Source organism: Drosophila eugracilis, unplaced genomic scaffold, assembly GCF_018153835.1.
Source record: "Drosophila eugracilis isolate 14026-0451.02 unplaced genomic scaffold, ASM1815383v1 contig_90, whole genome shotgun sequence".
Classification (NCBI taxonomy): Eukaryota; Metazoa; Arthropoda; class Insecta; order Diptera; family Drosophilidae; genus Drosophila; species Drosophila eugracilis.
The window spans coordinates 4,725,172-4,742,820 of NW_024573812.1; the positions used below are offsets into that span (position 1 = coordinate 4,725,172).

General features: G+C 41.1%; 1 protein-coding gene across 3 annotated transcripts in view; it reads right to left on the reverse strand.

The window, feature by feature from the left end:
- Positions 1–17,649, reverse strand: part of LOC108112730 (semaphorin-2A) — a 47,308-nt gene that overhangs the window by 28,948 nt on the left and 711 nt on the right. For all 3 annotated transcript variants that reach the window (XR_001772672.2, XR_001772671.2, XM_017222968.2), the window contains exon 2: positions 4,349–4,953. Coding sequence is in view for 1 of the 3 variants with exons in the window: in XM_017222968.2 (XP_017078457.1) it covers positions 4,349–4,532 (184 nt within the window). In the remaining 2 variants the exon portion in view is untranslated. The remainder of the gene's footprint in view (positions 1–4,348; positions 4,954–17,649) is intronic.

Consider the following 17,649-nt stretch of genomic DNA (forward strand, 5'->3'; position numbering starts at 1 on the left):
TAGAAATCATAACTTGCAGTTTTATGGACTTTAGTTTAAGAATTTTGATCTGAATTTATCTTTCTTTTAACCTTTGCTGCTTGGACCTTCTTTAAAATCATATTAATAACCTTCCTTTTAAGCTTCGCCCTCGATTATTTTAATGTTTAAAGTAAAGTGTTTAATTAAAAATACACGCCTGACAACAATAGCGGCGTAATATTGTCAGTTCTGGTGTTATGGCCATCGGGGTTTCGCCATCATGTGTCAGCAGCAGCAGCGGCAGCATTACAACTTGCAGCTGCAACAACAGCTACGGGAGCAACATGCGTGCTGATGATGCCTCTGCTGCGGCTGCTTCCTGCAACAAAAGCCGCAGCGGTCATGTAAAGTTAATTAAATCAAGCGACATGTGTTTTAAATAAATTGAATAAACTCGGCATTAACATAAAATCAAATTAATTTTAATAGGCTTGCCGTAAGTTGTTAAGCCAAAACTATAAACAAGTTGCTATTGTCATTTGGAATGATCCCAAAGAAAAGTTGAAAGACCAAAGTTTTAATGCCTATTATTTTGTGTTCTGTTTTTTTTTTTTTTTGGGTGATAGCGGGGGGTGGTTAATGTGTACACAAGTATGGCATCATTATGTTAACGAATTTATGGCAAAAAGCCACACACACACACACACACACACACTCAGTCAGAGGTCGAGTGAGAGTGGGAGGCAGGGAAATTGGAATGGAAAACGTAAACTTTTATAATCAAATTTAGTGGTGCAGACATTTCTGGTTTAATTAATTTGTCGTCATTAACTTGAGTCGAAATGCGAGTTGCCTTTGAAACGTGAGGAGGTCTGGCCGGAAAAGTCCTCGAATGAGGCAAGGGCATATCCTTGTCTCATCTCGTTTGCGGTCGAGGAGCCTCTCGTCCTTGCTATAGGAGGTGTCGATACACATGGCACACAAAGTCTGGCTTTTGTTTGTAGGCAAGGAAGGAACCGCAAGTCGTGTGGGTGTTAGTGAATAAACTCCTATTTATATACGTATCATGGTATCTTTGTATCTGGGGCCACCGCATCGGATCCTGGCGAAGGTCATAGCCTCGGCTTTTTGCATTAAGATAAATTACACGCACACTCTCACTATCTCTTTCTCTCTCTGTCTATGTATTTGTGTCAAACAAGCATTTGTACTTGCGGCGATGCGAACTGAATTATGGCACTTGGAGTTGCAGTTACAGTTGGCTAATGAATCCGTAGGCCAGAAACCAGGTCAATGCGATTGTAAATTATGGCTTAGTCGGCTTTAGCTTTGGATTTGGATTTGGATTTGGCCCAAAAACCCCTTACAGGGCACATACAGGTGAATCTGCTTGGTCTGCTATTTATGGCGGAAACACACTCACACATGAAAGGGAGCTCGCAGTCATGTATTGATTTTCTTAAATTCAGCCCCCAAAGCCATCATCCCCCACATATTGCTTATACGCCCTGTTACTGGCACATCGATTGTGCTTATGTGTGTGCGTTCTTTTCGTTTGCTTTTTGGCCAATTGTACCTTTGACTTGACTTCAATTGTGTGAATTTGCTGATGGACTTATGAAATGCCTAGCAAGAAATCCTGGCCAAAAAAGTTTTAGTCCCCCTTTTGGCGTTTACAGCTAAAAATTGCTGCTTAATTGCTGAGCTGGGTTGGCTAATTTAGCCGACGATGGCTGCCCACAGCTCAGAAGTATTTCCACCTGCTGGTCGAACGTAAAAGTTTTCTCGTTTTTTGGCCAAAAAAAAAAAGGAAAGAAAAATGTAGGAAAAAAGGAAAGCGCAGGGTGAAACAACAAACTTTTGTTGACTGCCAGCGCTAAATGCTCGAAATTCTTTAAGTTTACGAGAGGAATGAACATTTGTGAGCAGTTTTCATTTTCCTGCTTTACGGCACCCCCAGCCTGTTTACCCTGTTCTCCCGCTTTTCCTTGTTGCCTTGTTTTTTTTTGGCTTTGCGTGCGTGAGGGAAATAAGGAGCCAAAGTTTTTTCTGTGTGTGTGTGTCTGTGTGTGTGTTAGCACCCCTTTCCCGCTGTTTCTATTTACGCAATGTCCGCAACTTTGGACCAAAGCCAGGTGGATATTGAGGTTTCTGGGGGTCATTTCAGCGGGGGAGCGCTAATATTCGCCATTAAACTTTTGCTTGTTTTTCTTTAATTAACAACGCAAACATCTGATATGCTATCCCAACGCTTTCGCCTCCTTTTTTCTCCTTTCTTTTCCCTCTTTTCCTTTTCCTTTTTTTTTTTTTTTTTTTTGGTTTTTTGTTGCTTACTTTGGCGTCTCGCGAAACCTTTATGAAGTTGAAAATATCCTTGTTTTCTCCCTTCCCTTTCAGGGTCGCCGGAAAAGTTTGAGCGCTTAAAACTCGTTTCTGTTTACATTTTTGCGGCTGGGAAATCCTCACAAACCCCTCCTCCTCCCCCGAGATTGCAGTAATTGTAAGGCGAGGAGAATCTTTTTGCGTAAACCCAAATTGTTTATGTAAATAAAAATGCTAAAACAAAAGGCGAATTTTCACACATAATAGGCCCCCGCTGCTGCTGCTAGTCATAATTTCTGATGAGCATTTAAAAAAGTTTGCCATTACGGCCGCCGCACCGAATAGTATTTGCCGCACTTTGTTGGCCAAAGCGGATTACTTACTCACATTCATCCGATATGCGAAATGAGTTTTAATTATTCAGCGACAGCTCAGTGAAATGGGGAATCTGTCCTGGGCTAAGCTCGGCTTTTGAGTCCATAAAAAGTCCACTTGAAAACTAATTAAACACTAATAGTTGGGGGTGAAGAAAAAAAAACGGGAAAATAAAACTATAAAGGAGAGGAGAGCAGTCGGGTTAAAAATAAAACACATCTTAAGTGGCGGAAGTGATGGTCAAGAAAGGAGGTGGGGAGGGGGAGAGGGAGGTCCTGCCATTGAACAAACAACAAAACGAAGACCATGCAGCCGGGCAAAAGTTTTTAATTTTGCTCGAGTACTAACGGAAAAGTAAAGTACAAGGAAGCACAGGCTGCTGCGCGCGAATGAGTCTATAAGTTCTGAAGACTCTCCCCGCTACTCCCCCCCTAAAGAAACCCCTATCGAGTTCACACAATGCGGAAGAGAAATGTCTTGCCGATGAAATAAAACAATGGCAAAACAATAGCAATGCTGCGAACGAGTTCTGGGTGCCAAATGGCCAGAGAGAGAGTCTGGAGGGGGGTGTGGGTGAAAAAGGATAACAGACGTCGCCGACGGAAGTGGACCGAAATGGCAAATCAAGGAAAGGCAAGGAATAAGTTGTAGGCGGCACGGGGCGGGTGACAGCAAATCCGCTTAAAGTGAAAATTATTCCTTTTGGCCATAAAAAGGGAAAACCCCCCATATATATGTATGTATTTTTCGAGCTTCTTGGCATTCGCGGCTGTGTAAGCTGTTGACTTATTTCCCAAAAACTTCGATCCCAGCCAGCCCTCTGAACATTGTTGTGAATAGTTTTGTATGCCGGAGCTTAGCAGGCCGGGAATTCGAGGCCGAACAAAGTGAGGAAAACGTTTAAGCCATTCTATTTGTATTTCGCATTTTCTCATGCCCAAGGCACTACAAAAAATATTTCATTTAGAAGGCTAGGAAAGAAGTTTTTAAAGATTTTTCATGGATTTTGGGTAAAATTTGTTTTTGTTAAGCTTTTAAGGGAAAATATTTAAGGAGAAATATTTCTAGGAAGTAAAACTTATTGCCTTTTGGCTAGGGGTTTTTCTATGTATTAAAATTTCATAAATATTTTCTTTAATTTCTTAAAAAGTTAGTAAGAAACTTTTATGGACTAACCTTGATATTAAAATATTAAAGCTTAGCTTTTCTGAGAAAGTTTTTCTAACAAACTTAATAAGAAAACCAATTATTTCTTTTACTTAAGGTAACTTTTTGGGAAAATGTAATTAATATAATTTCAAAAAAATCTACAAAGGAAAGGAAAAGCCATTTCAAAAAACTTTCAGTTAAATAGTCAAATGTTGGTGACAAGTTAAGGAATCCGAAAAACTTAAAAAACTAGTAAAGAAAAATCTAAGAAAAAACTTTTAAGAACTTATTATTTTTATCATAATCGTAGTCAGACTTAAAACCAAATAAAATAGCTTCGTAAAGACAAACCAAAACAATCTCTCAGTGCATTTCCTAGTCTGAAACTGAATTTAGTTGCTTTATAAACCCTCCCTAATCCTGCCGCAAATTAGTCGGGACTCCTTGGCCACTTACTTACCTCAACGAAGGAAGCGAACGATGTGTATGGGAGGAAATAGGAATAGGAATACGGAGGAGCTGACTAACTCTTAGAACTTACCTTTGTGGTGGCGCAGATGATGGCCGGCAGATGAGCCCGTGCAGCAGGGCGGCTCGTAATATAAATTCCAGGTGTTCTCATAATCCGCCCGGGCGTATTCCACGTGGATAGTTTGAGCGACCAGGACGAGGAGCAGAGCACTGAGGCTGCATAACCTGTGGTTCCCATTCCCCGTGGCACACATGCTGCCTGCCTGCCTTTTGGCCTGGCTAAAAGTCCGCGATAAAGTATTTTCTGTGATATTTTTTTAGAAAGAAGTTCACTTTTTTTCGACCAAGTCACTGAGTTCACTGATTGAGCAATCTTTTACTTGACATTGAGCGGCTTTTTAATGGCAAACTTTTAATTGAAATATTATTTTTCGGCGATCGTAGATCGTCCTGTTACACACACATGTTCCTACGCTTCCGTTTCCGTTAACGCCAGCGACGTACTCGTTTCCGTTTCCGCTTTCCCTCTTCACTGTGGCGCGCACTTCGCGACAAGCAGACACGAACTGAAGGCTTTCCCAACGAGGAAGTGTGTTAAATAAACACGCTCGTTTTTTGGTTTAACGCTCGTCGTGTCACAAGCCAATGTCTTCGGCTTTTGGGTTCGTGAAAAGCCTGAAAGAGCGGAAAATTACGAGAGCATTATTAGTTGGGAAAAAATGTGACGCAGGCGCAATGGGAAATGTCCCTTGGACGATGAGTGGATTTCCCAGTAATGTTTGTGTTTATGCCAAGTGTATTGAACTCATTTGCAACGGGCAATGTGCAACGTGCAACGGAGTCTGCAGCGGCAACATTTTCAAGGGTAAATGCAGCAGACACTTTCGAGCTGAAGTGCATACAAGCCGCCCAGCCACCCACAACGCCAACCGTCCCAACTCCTGCCGGGACATGCCGGACAGCCCAAAGCGAGAGCAGACGGCTAGACGGAGTGAAGGGTTTTTCTGGATGGGAACTGGGGATCTGGGATGGAGGCTTGATAATGGGAATGAGTTTGGAAACCTTCAACGGGAATATAACAGAAAACCGAGAACTGAGAACCGAGAATCGGAGCTTTGAGCCTAGCAGACGCCTGCACTTAAAGTATGCTCGTGCATTATTATTTATGCATATGCCTGTAGTTGTATATGTATGTGTGTCTGGGAAATTCTCTTCTTCTTTTATTTTATTTTTTTTTTTTTTTTTTTTTTGTTCCAATGCTCCGCATCGCGCTGCGTCGCGTGTTTCAATTTGCAATGCAACATTGTATGCTGCAAAAAGTTCTCTAAAGCCAGACATAAGTCACTCAGACAGGCCCTAAGGGGGGCGGGTGCGGTTCGGGTCGGTGAAAAGCGGGAAACCAGGAAAGCGGCAAAAGTGCGGGAGGAGCCAGAAGCAGACGGCCAGACAGAGTCGAGCCCAAAGACAATTAGGCATTGTGTGAGTGTGCGGTAACCTTCAGACAGTCAGGCTCTTTCGAATGTCTTGTAGCTTACTTTCTTCCACCTCCCGTCTCCTGCTAAATATTTGACTTGCTAAGAACATAAATAGCAGCTACCAGGAGAGGGGGGTAGGTGACCAGAACTGTGGTCAGTTATGGAGAGGGGGATCGAGAAAGTTTTAAGGAATTTTTGGAGACTTTTGTTTGACAGGTTAGGCCAAGGCTGCACTGTGGCAAAAGACTGGGTTTATTTAGGAAGAAATATTGAAAACAAATTATTAAAGGAAATTTTCTACGAATTCTGATGCGTTGCCCTACTTTTACAGAATATTTATTAAGATAAAAACCTTTAATAGGAAACTTTCTTACATTTAAGAAGAGTTTCATACAGGAAGTTGATATTTCTGCCACCTTTTATGTTTCCGAACATCTCTTGAAAATATTTACTCAAAAACCCTGCTATTATCTTTCCCAAAGCCTTCAAAGCCTTCATTTTTCCTAGCGTTCTTCTGAATGTTTTGCCCTAATGCCATATGGCTTCAATGTCCAATGCAGCCGTCTAAGAAACGGGCCAAGAAGCCGGCACCCACACACACCTGTCGTGGCCAAAGAAACGAGCTCCACAATTGCCTTATAAATGCCCTCAAACTTCGACTAAGCCCAACGAAAAACTTTGATTAATGTGCGCTTAAAGAGGAACCAAATACGTGGAAAAACCTCAACAGAAGAGAGGCAAAGCTGAAGTAAGGGCAGGCGGAGTAACAGGAAAGAAAAGGCGGGCAGGAAAAACAACGACAAAAGTTTTCATAACTTAAAGCCAAAAAGGAGAAGGAGCAGCAGGTCTAAACGGCGTGCAGCCAGCGGCTTCTTAGCCAAAGCGCAGTACAAAAACTTGTGCAATCAAGACGGGTTAGCAGGGGGGTGTTGTTGGTTGAGCTAGCATGGGGATGAAGGAAGGGAGGAGCTATGCCAAGAGGACCAAGGACTGCAAAAGGTTCAAGGCGCCGCACAACAATGTCAGGGACCCGCTGGCAGGACGAAGGAATCACAGCGCGAAAGCGTTAAAAAAGCGAATTGTAAAACAAGCAGCCAACAAACGAGCAACATTCGCTCAGGGCTGCTGGTACAAAACGGCAGGACCCCCCCTTAACCACCCACCCACACACACACAAAGTAGCCACACGATCCCAAAACAACTCCCAACCCCCCACGGCCAAAGCTCCACCCTCCCCTTAAAGTTGGTTAATAGAAAATGTAATTCGATGCATTTAATGTTGGCAACGGTTGCTGAATGGAAATCAGTCTATGGCAACCTCCCAACCCTCCCTTCCATCCAGATTTTCACCCGCTGAAAATTGGCAGGTCCTTGTTGTTTTGTCTTTGTCTATTTTTATGAGTTCGCATTGCATCCTGACGAGGTCCTGGGCGGGCTCTCGCTCCCGTTGTTTGAGTTGCTTACCTAATCCTTGCAAACAAGTTAAAAACGTTGTAAAACAAACAACGGTACAAAGTGGGTGGGTTCATTGGTTAGTGGGTATGGGCAGGGGCAGAGGCATGGTGCATACTTTTTTTCGGGGGTTACAAATGGAAAGGGCTTTACAGTCAAAGTTCCCTAAGTTGAATTCGCTGCAACTCTATGCTAAATTGTGTGGCAATAGCGCTTAATGGCTAAACTTTACAGACTTTTCTCGAAGCAGCAGACATCTTTTGGATGCAATTTTTAAAGGCAACTTGGAAGCTATTCTACTTAAAGATATCAAAAATGAATATTATATAGTTTAAGTTTATATAATAATTTAAAGAATACCAAAAAGTAAAGTCTAAAGCGGATTTTTGGCCTTTTCTTCCCTTTATTAGGCCTCTCAGCATCAAGCTTTGCGTTTATATTTCTACCACAAAATTCGCCCAACCAAATTGCAAACCTCTGCAGCTCTAACACTTATTTTCTTTTTATAAACTTTAAATATAAATAAACCCTTTAAAAACTAAACCATATCGTGTGACATCTGTGGGTTTCGAGTTTATGGAACTTTGACTGTTTGAATGGAAGTTCTGGGAGTGAGTGAAAACGAAGCGATTTTGACTGACATCGAGTGCCATGAGAAATACAAACAATCAAGCCGGGCAGACAGTTGCATTCCCTCGGCCACCAGTCATCCATCCCCTTCCACTTTGCCACCCCCGCCTGGCAGCAACATTTGCAAAACCATCCAACCCTTGGGTAACCTCAGCAACCTGCGGAGCGTGCCGCAGCAATGAAAACGAAGCGACAGCAATGCTAATAGAAATTAAGCGAAAGTTTGTGAGACGAGAGAGAGAGGAGGGAGGGATTTCCCAAACCAGCTATAACCACCACCTTCCCACCCACACTGCAACCACCTGCACCATCCTTCGTTTCCTGAAGGTCGCCGCCGCCTCTGCAACGCTTGCTTTCATTTCGTTTAGCTGCCTTTTATTTGCTACTATTTACATTTGCTTTTATTAATCATAAAAAAAGCAGAACGTCCCTGGAATGAGTGGAATATTTTTGCCGAAATTGCCAAAAACGTTGACGCGGCTCGTGACCTCCGCCTGTTCACCATCTTCTCCCTCCTTTATATATACCCACTTCCTCTTGATCCTGATTCGGATTCGGGCTTAGTATTAGTGTAGTCCTGGCTGTGTTGCCTGTGCTGCACGAAAGTGCAATTTGATTTTAATGGCGGCAAAATGTTGAATTCTAGTCGCATAGCCAGACAGACAGAGGGAAAGCCCCTTGCAACCCCTTTCCACGAGGCATTTCCCCTGTTGCTGTTCCTGCTGCTGCTGCTGCTGCTTCCTTTCCTGCCTGCAATCAGGAGCCATTTGTGTTTGTCGTTGATCCTCCTGGTGCAAGGCTCACGCACGTGCACTGAGCGAAAAAGTGGGTATATTAAGGAAAAGAAAACTGGACTTGGATAGGCTTAGATTGCAACTTGGAATTTAATTTGATTTAGTCTTTGCTTTATGTTGCCTACTTTTAGGGATGAGAAGAATATTAGCAAGATTTATTTTAGCAAAAAATAGTTTAAAAATATATTTGAAATACAGAAAACCAACAAATTTTATATCTCAAATCCTCAGTTTAGTTTTTCTTTTTATCCCCAAAAACTATCCCATTCTTAAGCTTAGTATTCTTCCCAGTGTAGACACACACACTGGCACTTTCCCCATGGAGTGTCGTCTGCCTGGTTCCGTTTTGCATTTTGATTGTTTTTTATGAGCGAGTGTGTGAGAGTGCGAGTGTGTGTGTGTGTCGCCTGTAGTACGTGCGTGCATTTGTTTGTTTGTTTGTTTGCGCTGAATGTTTGGTCGAGAACTGAGGCAAACAACCGCTCGTCACTGTCATTAACGTCATTGTGGCTCCGGTCAGGAGCAGTATCTGCCACGCCCCCCATACCATAGAATTCATACTCCACCGCCTATTGCCCCATGATGTCCTCTGTGTGTCTGTGTCCCTGGCAATCGAACGGCGAGAACGACGCGTCTAACAGTTTTAAATTATTCAAATGACATTCTTCCACTGGCTGGGCCTGCTGCTCCCTTCCCCTAATTACCTTTGACCAAGGCTTAGTTCAAGGTGGAGCACAAAGAGAGCCATGAAAACTATCAATTATTCATTTATTTTCATTTAATTGACTGAAATTTCTGGCGACACACGCACAAATGCCATTTGCATTTTTCTACTCCCCTTTTTTCGGGCTGAAGGCACGCCTTCAAAGGGAAATTTATTGACAAAGCATTGACCTTCGCTTTGGGGGGAGGATATTTTAAGGATTTTCAATATTAAACTAAAATTCAGTTTGAAGTTTTTAACGAATAAGTTTTTGGGGACTTTCAATATTTTCTACTACTTTTTCTAGTACCCTATCTACTACCTTTTCTACTACGTTTTCTACTACTTTTAAAAAATGTTTTTTAAATCTCATTTTTCGTTTTTTAAACTCTTTGTTCCACTGTCCTCAGAAGAATATTAAGAGTGAGTTGCTGGACTTGGCCTTCCGCTTTTGTTTGCTGATGTTTGCAGAAAGTCAAGTCGGGGTTGGACCTGCCTGACTGTTGGTGAGTCCTTGATAAGGGTTTCCCAGAGCGGCACGCACATTAACTCAACCACCCCTTCCCCTCCTCGCACAATGCAATGCTCTGTGTGTGTGTGTGCATGGGCTTAACTCTAGTTTATTTGTTAATGGTTTATTTATTAATTCCTGCGGATTATCACATCAGACAGACATTGCCAATGGCAACGAGATAAGGCACGAATGGACAACGGAAATCCATATGCCATTTAGTCGAAAGAGGTTATTCGGAGGGGAGGTTGGGGGATGATGAAATGGCGGCGGGAAATGCTTATCGGGGTGCAGCTAATTCACGTTCCCCCCTTTAGCGAAATCTTGAGCAAATTGCAAATTCTTGTAGAACACGTTGGCTCGTGTATTAATAATGGCTAAAGCAGCAGATTTAAGCAGCGGAATAGTTTCCCACATATCTATATAGTATATATATCTGCTTAAAAGTGCCAGAAACATGCGTAGACAATTTCCTTGAGCGCGACAGAGGGAAAAGTGGGCGGGCCGGAAATTTGAAAATTTTCAAGCAACTTCGAAAGGGAAAACTGCAAGGGGATTTGCCAAGCAGCAAGCACAGTGCGTTTGACAGGCTGTGAGTGTTCAGGCGTGTGTGAACTTCCGCACATGCACACACATATACACTCTAATAACGGCACACTCACTGACTCACTCATTCAAGGAGAAACAAATTTTCCCAAAAATACAAAAGTACATGGCTATGTATATAGGAAATTCCCAGCAATTAGTAAATAAAATGTTTCAACTAAAATTCTATCAACCCCGAAAATGTTCACAAAAGGACCAAAATGGAAAACGACTGAAAATTGAGCAAGATTCGAATTTTTGGACTAAAATGGTTAAGGGTGGTGGCAGTTGGAAAACCTTTTAAAGTATTCAATAACATGAAAATGCCAACCCTGCTCCACAAATAACCCCCCCGCCACTTTCATTTTAACCTGATGGACGTGACAACAAATTGAATTTCTCACGCCTTCAGATTCGGTTGCTACAATATTTTCATATTTTTTTTCTTCTGTTCCTCTTCTTGGTCGGTATCGTTTTATTTTAAACTCGATATGAGCCCATCCCCAAAGAAAAAAATAGCCCTTGAAAGCATATAAATGTCATCAAGTTCATTTTAAGCGAAAGGTTATCGTTGGAATGTCATAAAAATAAAAGGAGAGTTATCCTAGAACTTCTAGACTCTCTGTAAGCGCATCGAATTTCTAGAACTTCGGGTTTCTAATCTCGAAATGGTTGGAATTTTGATTATTTAAACTCCAGGCCCCGGCCATAATCATCAAAAATAAAGCCACTTAGCCTATGCCCCTTTTCCGACCCCCGCCAACAGAAAATAAACAAAATTGAATGTCAAATTCATACTCGGAGTTCAAATTCAAATTCAAATTCAGACTGAGTCTGACATTGAAATTTGCATATGCCATGGCGGTGCTTACGTGTTTTGTTTGCTCTTTGTTTCGGCTTTTCCCCCAGTCCCCCCTTTAAAGAGGGGTGGTGGAAAAGCGTGGCAGGCCTTTGAAGTGTGCCAGCATGGCGCTTAGCTGCTGATAATCCTTTTTAAATAAATTTGTTGGCACAAATCGTTATGCCAGTGGGGGGGAGTACCAAAACGCACCTTTTATTTTGCTTTTGTACTTTTTCTGCAACCCCTTTTCCATATCAACACTGCGTTTTGTAGCTTCCTCTAACATACTCTTTTTCTCTGTGTTTTCCTAAGCATGTTAATACACAGGAAATTAAACACTTATGCGGAAGTCATTGAAAAGGTAACTCCCATACATGTGCACTGGGAGAAAAAGTTAGAGAGAACTTCTTTGGCTTATTAGGTTTATAGGAAACTAAGTTAGAAGTTACTTTATGATAGTCTTCCAAAGCAACTTTCTATATCAAAGCTTACAGTTATTAAATCAATAAGCTTTCCCTTTGCTATTTCAATCACTTTTCTCTCCATGTAACCATATTGCACCCCGGGAATTAAGTGGAATTTGAAAAGCGTCTGAGCATTCAATTATGCACAGGACAATGGCGCAATGGGGCCAAGGTAACATCATCAGCGGCAAACTACACAGCACAGCATTGATGTTAATGATGATCACAAGGACGTAATGATGATGGGAATGATGTCTGGCCTGATGTACATGTAGCACCCTTAATAGACACCACCCCGAAACACATTAACACACAGAGAGACAGAGATAGCCAGAAAAGCGGGGTAAAAACAAAAAACCCACAAAAGCTCGAGCATGAAGAAAATTTCATTTAGTTTGCACTAACACGCTGTCAACAAAAAGAGAAGGGGGCTAGCTCTGTGTGTTTTCCCTTGCCGGCGAACTTAAGCGATTTTGCATTTCATTACGGTTTCCCTTCTTCTCTCATTTTTTTCTGCGGTAAGCTTTCTCTCTTTTTCCCAGCAGCAGCAGCAGCAGACAAAAACTGAAGATAAACACAAATACATAATCCAGGAGGGCAAACAAAAAGGGTTAACCCCCGCCCCGAAAGTCTCGGCTTTGTAGAACGGATCTCAACCCAACAACCTCCAACAAATCCCATAGCCACTATCCGTTCTCCTTCAGCCAAATCTGTTTTGTTGGTAACGGCTTGAGTTACTTAAATACTTTGTGCGGCGCATTCGAGCGCAAAATGAGGCACGGATTGACCCCCACAGGATTGTGTTATAAGATAATTGCTTAAAAGGATAAAATCCTTTTGCTGGAGTGAGCCAATCTCCATCCTCCACAGGGAAAGCCAGGCAGAGCTATACCATAAAGATGGACAGACAGCTGTACTATACCAAAGGACTTTTGATGTTGCTGGCTAAGTAAAGTTTCATTAAATCGCAAAATTGCCATAATTCAACGATTTACATTAGCCGCTCTTTAAAATCAGGACTAAAGGCGGAGCGGGTTGAAGTGCAGAGCAGGCCAGAACAGCCAGACATCGATTAAATTGCGCAACAGAATGAAGCAATAAACATTTAGAGGGCTCAGGACCCAGGACGATGTGAACTCGAGCCAGAACCAAAGCCAGAGCACACGACAAAAGCTGAAAAATTATCGCTATATGTGTGTGTGTGTGTGAGCCAATCAGTACACTGAAACAAACTAAGAAGACTTCTTGGCAAACTTAACATCTTTCTAACTGCTTGATGAAAATGGTCTTATGGTGGGTGTTTTTCACAGCTTTTCTCGTTCTTTAATGATACTTTCAGATTATTTAGATATTCTTGTTATATTTTTGATCCATTATCTTCCCTATTTTTCTCTACTTTCCTTTCTCCAAGTGCCTTGTTTGTGTGAATATTTGCCAGTGGGTTAAACGTGTGCACATCGACATCCGCATCAAATGGCCAAGCGACGTTTAGCAGTCGATAAAGTCATTCAGTGCAGCACGTGAATGTCGGTTGCTAAGTTATGCATGTGTGTGTGTGAGTATACATGTTAGCCATCCCCCTTCGTATTACGCTTTTGTGATAAAGTAATCAGCTGATGCCGCCGGGCAAAGTCCATGCAGCGATAGCCATCGATGGATGTCAACTGGGGGCCACGACACTGACCGTCGGTAACCGCAAAATGTTTATTGATTATTTGCGACACACACAAGCGCACACTCACTCACCTACACACACACACACACTCAGTACGAAATGCATTTTATGCGGTTAAATATTGACGAAAATTGTATGCAAACTTTTAGATTTTATTTACCAAACAAATAGCAGGGACGAAAGGAAAAAATGTGTTGTAAAATAAATCAAACCGAAAACCAGTCATGCCGAATTGGCCAAAACAAAAACCGAATTCAGCAAATACCAAATCAAAATAGTTTGGCCAAAAACAAATAGGGACATCAAATGGTCGAGGTATTGGGTTTGTGCCCTCGAAAAAGCCTCTCTCTTATGGCCAGAACGGCGTGTCTAGACGGTATTGCATTTCGGCCATGGCCAATAAACCAAATGCGAACATTCGTCCTACACTAAAAATTAACAACGGCGACGACACGTTTTGGCCAAAAACCAAAAAAAAAAAAGAAAAGAAAAGGGGAAAAGTGAGAGACAGAGCAAAAGGCATAAACCAAAAGACAGACAACTGACAGACGGCCAAATGGAATAAGAAATGGCAATGAAAATAATAAAAGTCCCGAATGAAAGAACACGGCGGAAAAAAGGATGGAAAGGATGGTAAAGCCATGAATGAAAATCGGAAAATGCTAAGCAAACACACACACACAGAGAGAGACACAAAAAAAAGGCATAACTCCAAGTGGATTTCCAGATGTGCCTGTGTATGTGTGTGTGTGTGTGTGAACAGGTTGTGTGCACTGAAATAAAAACGCAACAATGCGCAATCATCATTATCGTTAAAAGAGGCGCTTACAGAACTAGACAAATTGCCACTTTAGAGAGCTGGACCAGGCCAAAAGCCAAAAGGCTCAAAGTGGCAACAACATCAGCAACACTTGCCGATGCCACAGCAGCAATAGCAACAGCAACACCAGCATCAGCAGCAGCAACATGAAGAGCAACAAGAGTAACATGAGCGGAAGTTGGCGGCCACAACGTGCCGAGCGGACCAAGGAAGCGTCTATAATGACCTCGGGGCAAATGGGCCAACACGCACACTCACACTTACCAACACACAGCGACCCCGCATAAAACCAAAATGGCGCACATTAGAGACCCTCAGCGCACAGAAGTATGCTACGCTTGGCCATTTCAGGCTATGTTGGCTAACCGAAAACGACCAAAGGAGCCAAAGAGCAACAAGCCAGCTCACAAAAAACAAAAAGAAAAGAACAACCGTAGAAATAGAAATAAAAACACGAACCGAAAAAAAAAATAACACTCATAATCAACTGCCGCCGTCGACTGAACAATGAATAGAATCCAACAAACCCAACAAATAGAAGTGGGAGTTCAGCAGCCACATCAACGGGAGCAAGTTCAAGGTTCAGCGTCTCATTGCTGGCTTTTGTTTAGTCGTCAGTATAGCATAGGCTAGCACTTTTTTTTGGCCTTAATTATAGACACGCACAGGAACACACACACAGAGTCACAAACATGAAGCGAACAATTATGTTGGCTTCTGCACAGCAGCAACAGTCAAGCGCAGCAGAAACATGAGACTCAAATTTGTTTTAGTGCACAGAAAAAAATGTGTTAAATTATGTGTGAAAGAAATATAGGAATTAAAATGTTAATATATAAAGTTTGGTGAATAAAAAGTGAATAGGAATTATTCAGCAATTAATAAAACTTTCTATAAGCAAGGCAAACTTTTGAAATTCTGCCTGAAGACTTTTTTCTTCTTTTTATAAAAATTTTGTAATATTTTTTAAACAAGAATCAACTATTTATGAGAACAATAATAAATATAATAATAAATTTATATGAATACGAGTATAAGCCTCTCAAGGTGAATATTATATTTTTGTACAAATTATTAAGATTTCAAGAACTAACAAAAACGTATACTTAATTTTTGATTTGTCTTTCAAAGTAAGAAAATGTCATTACAGCAATATTTCCCGACATAGAAATAACCAAATTTCAAGATTTTAAGTTTTTTATATCAAAATAAACTTATTTTTTAACTTGTAAAACTTAGAAAAAAGCTATAAAGTTTTATTAATAATATTTACTTTAATTAAATTTCTACATTTTTAAGTCACAAACCTACCAGACTACACTGTTTTATGAAAAACTTCAAAAAATATATTTTTTTTGTCATTAAAATTTCTTTACCATTTTGTGAAAAAATAAAAATCTTTTTCCCCTGTACGACTGCTTGGTAATTTGCCGGCATCTAAATGCTTTCCAAGAGCTCTCATTAATAGGAGGGTCAGAACCCTTCCCCCCTTTGGCCCTTCTTAACAGCTCTGATTGCTGCTCCTGCTGGTGGTGCTATTTCCACTGCTGCTCATGCAATGGCGACAGCAATTATTGTTACAATTAAAAAACCATTAGGCGTAATTTGGTTACTTTTTGTGGCTCCTTTTTCTCGGCCATGTACCGAGCATTTGTTTGATTGGGCCACACGACACTTCCGTTGGAAAAGGCGCCGGAAAAACGCAATGAAAACATTAATTTACCGCCTCAGAATCAATAAGTATATGAAAGTGCACAAAAAGTCAAAGAGAGTGAGAGGGAGCCTAGCCTAAGAATAACTAATCCCTTGGCTTAGGTATTTACCCTCGATTTCAAATATTCATGGTAATAACGCAGAAATTGCTTAATTCCATTTAATAAGCTGGAAATGTCTCTCTTTCGCCGGCAATTGATTGTTGTTACAATGTGTAATTTACTGGCTTTTCCTTGGAGGAATGTTACGAACTTTCAAGTTAACTATTTATGAAATTGAACTTTGGCTGCCATTAGCGCATAATTTCCCAAGTTCCGAGAACCACCGAAAAAAAGGGGAAGTTCGAAACGATTTCTGAAAACGTTTTCTCCTTTTCTTTTATTTTCCTTTTTCGATTATTCTCTCTTTTTTTGGCCTTTTTTCCTAGAGTTGTGCTCTGTAACACACATGCAACATGCCACACGGAGCAAAATGGCCGCAAAGTGATGGGCCTAGGCTGCCATTGATTGGCAGCTGTCTCACATGGCACCCACTCCCCTAATCCAGGCTACTGTGCCCCCTTTTATGCCACCAGCTGAGTGTCAAAGGCGCTTAAACGCTTTGAGCATGCCGGCCCCCTTTCTTTCTCCTTCTTGCTTCTTGCTGTACTTTTTTTTCGGCCAGGTTCTTTAGCCATTTTTTTCAGGCTCTGGCCAATCTTCTCAGGTTCTTTTGTGCCCCGCGAAACGGGCTGAAACGCTTTTTTTCGGCCTTTGCATTTAATACCCTAACTGGCTGCGGCAAAATTCCACAGCGTTTTTTTTTCGGGGTCTTTGTGAAATAATTAAGCTTTTGTCTATTACGGGTAATTTAAGGAACTTCTTTGGCAAGCTGGGAACACAGAAGTTACAACGCTTTGGGAATAATAGTTTACTGGCAAAACATAAGAATTTTTACTAACACGTGGTAGGAATTATATTTAAACTTGTAAGCTATAAAGGCTTGACCTAAACGAGAGCAAAGAAATAACAAAAATTGATCAAAAATAAAAAACAAAAATGCATAAAAACAAATGATTAAGCAATACCTTTAAATATGTAATAAACTTTTAGGATATTCTTAAAAAAAAAACGTTTAAACGGTAACTAAAAATATTTTAAGTTTCCTTGCTTTAAGGGTTACAGAGAGAGGCCTAAAGCTTGAATATTTCTTAAATAATATTAAACCAAAAATGATTTCTATTTTTTGCTTTTAGCCAAATAAAAATAAATATTATGCTATGTATTAATAATAAGAAAATGTTAGAGATGATTAAAAACAGAATGAAAGTAGTCAAGATTCGAACTAACTAAAGTGCTGATCATACCATAAATGACTTACATCATGCATGAAACTAAAATGCAAATAGATATCCTAATTTAAGCTTAATTTAAGTTATTCATGATTGTTGGTTAAAAAGGGCATTTAACGGTCGCCTTGCTGCACTAATTTCTTAACCCTCTACTGCGGTTCTGTGCTCATAATCACCAAAAAACAGACGGAGGGTCGGGAGTGCTTTTGAAGTTCTTTCTGCTGGCATTGTTGTTGCTCTTTGGTGGCACAAGAGGGGCATGCAGAGGCATGGCAAGAGGGGTTACAGAACGCAGGGCAAGGGCAGGCGAAACAACCTCGACATGCGATGCAATCGCCAGCGTTTTTTTTTCGACCAGCTTTTGTGTCTTGGTAGCAA